At 43.7% G+C, this 8,270-nt stretch overlaps 1 protein-coding gene across 4 annotated transcripts in view; it reads right to left on the bottom strand.

Moving 5' to 3' along the window:
• Nucleotides 1-2,275: 2,275 nt before the first annotated feature.
• UACA (uveal autoantigen with coiled-coil domains and ankyrin repeats) overlaps nt 2,276-8,270 on the bottom strand; it is a 69,297-nt gene continuing 63,302 nt past the window's right edge. For all 4 annotated transcript variants that reach the window (XM_056571589.1, XM_056571592.1, XM_056571588.1 and 1 more), the window contains 4 exons: nt 4,293-7,067; nt 4,047-4,166; nt 3,227-3,292; nt 2,276-3,072 (listed from right to left, as the gene is read on the bottom strand). In XM_056571589.1, the coding sequence (XP_056427564.1) occupies nt 3,001-3,072; nt 3,227-3,292; nt 4,047-4,166; nt 4,293-7,067 (3,033 nt within the window). In that variant the 3' untranslated portion in view covers nt 2,276-3,000. The remainder of the gene's footprint in view (nt 3,073-3,226; nt 3,293-4,046; nt 4,167-4,292; nt 7,068-8,270) is intronic.

The following is an 8,270-nucleotide window of genomic DNA, read 5'->3' as shown; positions in this document are numbered from 1 at the left end:
AAAATATATATATATATAAATATATCTCTATCTCTATATACTGGGAGTGTAAACGTATATTGGAAAGTGTAAACTGGCATAAAAAAAAAGCACAGATTCTGAACCTGGCCAGCCAAGTCCATACCTTGGGTGACAGAAGGTTACGGAACACACTGCTCTGCTAAATTACATCCTTACAAGTCTCCTAGATCACATCTCTATGAACCTCAGTTTTTTTATTTTTGATTCATTGGTTCCCCATAGCAGGTGACAGAGGCTGATGGCAAACATGATAAATTCCACACCTTGTAAGCCTAACAGGTTGAGTGTAGAGATGAGCGAACTTACAGTAAATTCGATTCGTCACAAACTTCTCAGCTCGGCAGTTGATGTCTTATCCTGCATGAATTAGTTCAGCTTTCCGGTGCTCCGGTGGGCTGGAAAAGGTGGATACAGTCCAAGGAAAGAGTCTCCAGCCCACCGGAGCACCTGAAAGCTGAACTAATTCATGCAGGATAAGTCATCTACTGCCGAGCCGAGAAGTTTGTGACGAATCGAATTTACTGTAAGTTCGCTCATCTCTAGTTGAGTCCTTCAAACTCTAAAATAAGCTATACTTTCCCGAATATCATGAGCAAGTCTACTAGGAGCAAAATCAAGCACAATCCCAAATGAAGAGGCCAGAAGAAAATCTGACACTGCGCAAATCTACAGATTTGTCAGCTAGCAATGACCTTTCTCAGCCAGTCTGCTTATTCGGCCCATGTAAGCCTAGTGTTAGCTCATAGTGCCAAGCCATGATCAGTAGATCAAAAATGCTGAGAGCCAAGAGTGATGAATTAGTCCTGCTACAATGTATACAGATAAAGGACAGTAAAAAAAATATAATAATAATAATTAAATATAAACCTGTCAAAGCCACCTGCCTGCTGTGACATTAGAAGATAAATGGTGTGTCTGCCAACAGTAATTTACATTAGGAAAAAAATAACCCACATACAATGTTAAATAACTATGTAAATGCTCTGCTTAACTTAATCTACTAATTCAGAGTTATATCCTGAATTACAGTCCAGAGCTGCATTCACAATGATGCGGGCTTCAGAGCTCACATTACAAAGCTTTTCTTGCTTGTTTAATGTCTGTACATAACTCCATACTTTTGTTTCCCAACCAGGGTGCCTCCAGCTGTTGCAAAACTACAACTCCCAGCATGCCCGGACAGCCAAAGGCTGTCCGGGCATGCTGGGGGTTGTAGTTTTGTAACAGCTGGAGGCACCCTAGTTGGGAAACACCGCTCCAGACTGGAGTTGCACAAGACCTCTACAGCAATCTGATAGACGTGTACAGTAATCCGATAGGGGATGTGTCTGCGGACATGCTTGTCAACAGTTACCACTGACAATTAGCAGAATTATATATGCAGCTTTGGTGTATAATTCTGGCTGTAACTTAGCATCAGTATAAGGCTGGGTCCACACTACGTTTTGTCCCATACGGAAGCGCATACGGCAGGGGGGAGCTAAAACCTCGCGCTCCCGTATGTGACCGTATGCGCTCCCGTATGCCATTCACTTCAATGAGCCGACCGGAGTGAAACGTTCGGTCCGGTCGGCTCATTTTTGCGCCGTATGCGCTTTTACAACCGGACCTAAAACTGTGGTCAACCACGGTTTTAGGTCCGGTTGTAAAAGCGCATACGGCGCAAAAATGAGCCGACCGGACCGAACGTTTCACTCCGGTCGGCTCATTGAAGTGAATGGCATACGGGAGCGCATACGGTCACATACGGGAGCGCGAGGTTTTAGCTCCCTCCTGCCGTATGCGCTTCCGTATGGGACAAAACGTAGTGTGAACCCAGCCTAAGATAGGTAGTGCAAAGTATTCACAAAGCTACTGAACTTTTTGGTGAATTCACATGCAGCGGATATGTGGCCGAAATTTCTGCGACTGAAAACCTGTCCCTTTCATCTAGATGGGGATGTCAAATTGGCAGGCAGATGGATTTCAGAGAGCCTCATTCAGACGAAATTTGACAGTCGCTGAAACTTTTGCAGCAGATCTACCATGTGCGACTTCATGCTTAGAGATGAGCGAACTTACAGTAAATTCGATTCTTCACGAACTTCTCGGCTCGGCAGTTGATGACTTTTCCTGCATAAATTAGTTCAGCTTTCAGGTGCTCCCGTGGGCTGGAAAAGGTGGATACAGTCCTAGGAGATTCTTTCCTAGGACTGTATCCACCTTTTCCAGCCCACCGGAGCACCTGAAAGCTGAACTAATTTACGCAGGAAAAGCCCTCAACTGCCGAGCCGAGAAGTTCGTGACGAATCGAATTTACTGTAAGTTCGCTCATCTCTATTCATGCTTCATGTAAAATTATATCTAAGGTGGTGTTCAAAGCAAGACATGCCCTTTCAAAAACAATTAAAAAGTGGGATTTTCTGCGGCCTTTCAGTGGGAACCTCCATTTTTAAACTTCACAGGTCCCAAATACTTGTTTAAGTCACTGCCTATACATAGAAATTTCCTTCTGCATAAAACTAGTCACATTGTCTTGTAATTTTCCATTTCATCTCTATCCAGCATAGTACAATGTCAGTGTCCACAGTTGACATAATCCAAGTCCAGTTAATCTTGCATCTTTTTTCTTAAGCTTTCAACATAACTTCCATGTATTCCACGCTTGTCATCCTTTATGGCCATCATTCACAGTATTTCATCTTCAACCCACTTTAGTTGACCACTTTCCTGTTCCATCACAACCAACATTGCCATTACCCTCTGAAAATCTGAAGTTCACCTTCTTTCCCCTCACATTCTTATTTTATCCATATTTCTGTTATTACATTCATTATCTTTCAAGTGACTAGCACATGCCACTCTTTCTAAGCAGAGTGTGTGTAGGGTGTGTTTATTTATTTCCACCATTATTATAATGTATAAATGTGGATTCTGCCTCCTGCAAAAACTTAGCTACCCACTACCCCACCAATTTATAGACCATTTCTTGACAAGATATCAGCAGACAAGTTCTTGTCGCATGTGTATGATCTGTAGTAATGCATCTTGTACATCTGCATCCATATGACCCTATAAAGAAAAAATACAAGGCTTTAGCATGGGTAACCAAAAGTCTATGCTGTATGTCACATGATGCATGTAGGACATTAAAAAAGGATTTTTCTTGGTAACACAGACATTAGATAAAAATGTATATAAATGATAATCTATACTCTCTCCTTACCTGTACAGCATTCAGAAGATGTGCACGATAGATAGAAACTATTTCCTGGTGTCTCCGATGTGCGTCCTGTGATAAAGAATTATGGTGAGATAAGGACAGCAGATTAAATCATAAAATTGGAAAGAATACACTGTTACATACTACATCTTGAGTTGCGAACTACATGTTCTGCCAACATAAGGGTATGTTCACACTACAGTGTGTGAACGGAATCTCCGCTCGCTGAATTCAGCGAGCGGAGATTCAGTCTGGCAGCCGGCAGTGGAGGTAGGACCGCGCGGCACTGCGCCGCCACCATTGATGGCTATGCAGTGCTCGCAGACTTCCGCGCAAAGAATGAACATGTTCTTTCTTTGCGAGGAACAATTTCAGCGGCGGAATCGTCCGCCGCTGAAATTCCGCAGTGTGAACGGGTCTCGCGGAGACCCATTCACACTAATGTTAAGTTCACACCGCGGAATTCTGCAGGGAATTCCGTAGTGTGAACATACCCTAAACCATAGTCTTACAACTTCAATTTTGCCCAGTTTGTTGTCCAGTCTTGAAAACCCAATTTCCTACACCTTACTAGAGAATTCTAGTTACCACATGGGGTCTGTTAAGGATCCTTATCTTTGGCCTTAGTGAAAAGCAGGTATGCAGAGCATCTCTTGCAACGAGGACCTTTCCTGTATAACCTTAATACAATGATTTGATTTAATGGACAATGGACACTTGATGGTCAATGGACACTTCTAACAACAAAGATTTTTCCAAAGCGAAGAATCCATTGTACCTATGTGATACAGGTACAATGGATATATAAAACATCACAACTTACATCTAACTGGCACTGTAGAGTTTTTATTTGATTCTGCAGGGCCTCCTCAGACTGAATCTTCTCAGGGAGCAGGGACAAGCTCTGCTTCAGTCTGTCCACATCATTAAGAAGAGATCGGATCTGGCAACAAGTGAAGAAACATAAAATTAGATCCTTGAAGTAAATAAAAACCCATGTAATGACCCCTAAATCTTGCATTTCCCATCACTACTGATGCATCTAGTACAATATACTCATTCTACTAACCTGCTTATCCTTGCTTTCCAGATCTGCTGCTGATCTTTGGATACTCTCCTTCAGTCCCTCAATAGTAGACAGTGACTGTTTGTGCCTCTCTATGAGTTTACTGATCTCTTGTTCTTGACTGCTGCTCTTTTGCCTTAATTTCTCGCTCTGCCGTAGCGCTTCCTGCAGGTCCTGAGCTGCCCGTTTGCTGTCCTCTCTGAACCTGCTGCTGGTCTCCTCAAGCTGAGTCACTCTTTGTTCTAAAGCAGTCCTGGCTACACCAAAATCAGATTTCTCCCTATTGCTGTAACGCTCCAGCTCATCCAGATTTTGACGAGTCTTCTTCAATTCCTCACGGAGACTATTTATTTCCTTCTCAGCCATCTGCAATTTCTCCTCTTTCTCCCCTATTTTCTGTTCTGCTGCTGCAGCGCGCCTCTGCCAGACCTCCTTTTCCTCGGCATGCTTGGTGCTTGAGACAATACCAGCTTTCTGGATCTCCAGTTCTTGTTCTAGGTTGTGGACTTTCTCCTGCATTTTCTCATACAAGTTAGCTTTGGCTTTAAGCTCGGCCTCTAGAGTTGCTTTGGTGTTCTTCAGCGTGGTTTGCAACGCATTGTATTTCCCTAAAGGAATGTATTGAATGCTGAGACTTTCCTGCATTTCCTTGAGTTTCATTGTGGCCTGAAGGTTCTGTTCTTGCAACTCCTGATTCTTCTCTTTGGAGTCTATCTGGGACTTCTGTAACTGCTCTAAGCAGCGTCTTAGTTCCTCCAACTCGATAATCATTGCACTCTCTTCTTGTTTACGTGACATACGCTCTTCAGCAAGGCTATGTTTGGCAATCTCCAGTTCTTGCTTAAGATTTAAGGTTTCTTGTTGCTGTTTGGCAAGATCATCTTGTGCTGTCTTTGTTATACGTTGTTGTTTCTGCAACTCAGACTGCATCTCATTTCTTATTGCTTGGAAGTTTTTCTCCTTCTCCTCAATGCTGGTAAGAGGGGCATATTTTTCAGTAATGCAGTGCTGCAACATGTCCAGTTCTGCCCTCTGTTCTTCCAGAGCTAGCTGTAGCCTCCTCACCTCCTCTTTTTCACTCTGGTAGCTGGAATATGCTTGTAGATAGTCTTGCTCAAACTGTTCTTTGCACTTCTGTAGCTCTGACAATTTCTCCTCATGTTCTTTTTGCGTCACATAATCAGAACCCAGCTGTGTTTTCACACTGTGCAGTTGTGTCTGCAGTTCTACTCGTGTAGCTGCCTCTTTGGTTGCCTGATCACGCAACTCTGCATTTTTTGCCATCTCACATTTAATCTTTTCATGCATTTCAGCTTGCTTGGCAACCTCATTCTTCAGCTGTTTCTGCAAGTCAGACTTAAGTGTAGACTCACTCTCTAGCTGTGCTTGCAGTGATGTTTGCGTAGCAACAAGTTTCTCCAGCTCTGCCTGAACCTTTGCCATCTCTTTTGTCTCATTTCCCAGCTGTTTCCTGACCATGGTAACCTCAGCTTTAGATCTCTCTAACTCAGCAGTCAGTGATGCAGAAGTCTGCAGATGTGTAGTCAGGGGTATGTGGTTTTCTCTTAGATTAGCATTCTCGGACAGGAGAGAATTAGCTTTTTTTGCCTCTTCCTCCCATTTCTTAGAGACTTCCGCTAGTTGTTTCTCCAGTTCTCTGATCCTTAGCTGCATATCCTTCATAGTTTTCTCATGCTCTTCTCGGGGAGTAGTGGATGACTGGAGAAGCATCATACCCTCCTTCAATGTCTTCCTCTCCTCCAGAAGCCGCCCTTGTTCTTCTTCCGCCTTCCTGTGACTTGCCTCCGACTCCACTAATTTCTGACTCAGTAGAGCGATTGTTTCCTCGCAGGCTCTCTTTGTCTCTGCATGCAGTTGTACTGGGACATGTTGACTTCTCATGTCTCCTTTTAGCTCTTCAATTTGCCTTTGCAGCAGAACTTTCTCTGTCTGCAGCTTTTCACTTTCCCGACTAAGCATACTATACTTTACTTTCAACTCATCTGACTCTTTTTTGAGCATGTCCCATTTTGCTTCTAACCTCTTCTTATCTCTATTTGAACTTTCAAGCTCATCCCTAACCTTGCTCAGTTCCTGCTTAGTTTCTTCCAAGCTCCGTGACTTCTCATTTACCTCATTTGTCAGGAGACATCTCATGTTCTCAAATTTTTCTGTTGTGACAGCAAGAGCTAGCTGCTCTCCAGCCTCCTGTGACCTTCGTTGAGCATGCTCCTTTTCTTCCTCACACAAAGCCAGCTCATCCTGTAGGCGACGGCTCTCTTTACGCAAGCGTGCATCTTCTCTGCGCAGCTCCTGCACCAGAAGCTCATTGTGACGCAGTTGGTTGCGTAGTTTTCCAACTTCAGCAGATGCGCCTTCATACTTGCTTTTTATCTCTCGCAGCTGCTCCTGCAATTCCTCTGCACGAGAGTTGCCACTCAACGCTTCTTGAGTTAGGTGATCTTTCAGTGCAAGAAAATGTGTTTGCATCTGCTTCACTTTACTTTCAGAATCCAACATGCGCTTCTGGACATCGCGCAGTGCTTCTTCTAACTGACGGATCTGCTTGTCTGACTCTGCTTTACTCCGATCCCTCTCGGATGCCAGAGCTACACACTCAGAAGATCTCCTTGATAACTCCTGCTGCAGTCTCGCCGTCTCCTCTCTTGCCATTTCATAGTATCTGCGGATGGTTTCTTGTTCCTGCCGGTGGTCAGCGCTTTCCCCAGGAAGTTCCAGAGGTCGCAACTGAGACTTGGCCGGTAGGTGAGCTGCAAGCTAAAAGAGCAGAGGTACAAAGCGTAAATACAAAGTCTTTTTGTTTGACATGCAAGACAACAGAAAGTGGTCAAGCCACACACCTTTATTGTGGTCCATCACTATATAGTAGTATCAACTGGTATCATTTGTACAGGTTGTGCAGAAAGGTAACCAAAATGTATAACGTGGAAGAATAACTACTTAAAACATTGCTTCCTTTTAAATGATTTTACAACTGCATTGGTCGAAAAAATAAAAGGACATACAAATTGTGTACTATCTGGTAAATAAAATCATCCAAGATTGTCCAATACTAGCATGACTTTTTGGGTTAGACTAAATGTAACAAACTATACAGGCCAGATGAAAATTGCCACGTACAACATTACACTAGGTTTGTCCTACTTAACTAAAGTTAAATGGGCACTGTCAGATAGAAAAACTTTTTCTATGTTGTACATCATGGCAAAACATTAACCTCTCTCATACTTCATAAGAAAATTTTAATTTCCTTTTTATAGAAATCATGGCTTTCTACTGTCTGATAGTACTCCCCTGTGCTCTCTATTATCAGACAGGAGAGAGCACAGAGGAGTGCTATCAGACAGGAGAGCGTTCTACGCACTTTGCACAGCATAAATGGACATGTTTATATGGAGCTCCGGCTGGAGCCGAAAAGGTCTGTTGTAATGCTGTGACCGTGGATCGGCGAGTATGCACTGGGTGATTTTTGCATTGTGTCCATGTACGAGTGCTATTTGCATTGGACTGGATTGGATATATACTGAGTAGTGTGGAGACTCAGTTGCATCTCGTTACACCCAGGTGCTACAACACACCCATACCCTTGTTCACATTGAAATCAGACAGGAGAGAGCACAGAGGAGTGCCATCAGACAGCACAGAGGAGTGCCATCAGACAGGATAGAGCACAGAGGACTGCTATCAGACAGGATAGAGCACAGAGGAGTGCTATCAGACAGGATAGAGCACAGAGGAGTGCTATCAGACAGGATAGAGCACAGAGGAGTCCCATCTGACAGGAGAATACGCAGAGGAGTCCAATCAGACAGGAGAGAGATCAGAGGAGTGCTATCAGACAGGAGAGAGCACAGAGGAGTCCTATCAGACAGGAGAGAGCACAGAGGAGTGCTATCAGACAGTATAGAGCACAGAGGAGTGCTATCAGACAGGATAGAGCACAGAGGAGTCCCATCTGAC

Source organism: Hyla sarda, chromosome 4, assembly GCF_029499605.1.
Source record: "Hyla sarda isolate aHylSar1 chromosome 4, aHylSar1.hap1, whole genome shotgun sequence".
Classification (NCBI taxonomy): Eukaryota; Metazoa; Chordata; class Amphibia; order Anura; family Hylidae; genus Hyla; species Hyla sarda.
This window is presented reverse-complemented; position numbering and strand designations above follow the sequence as displayed.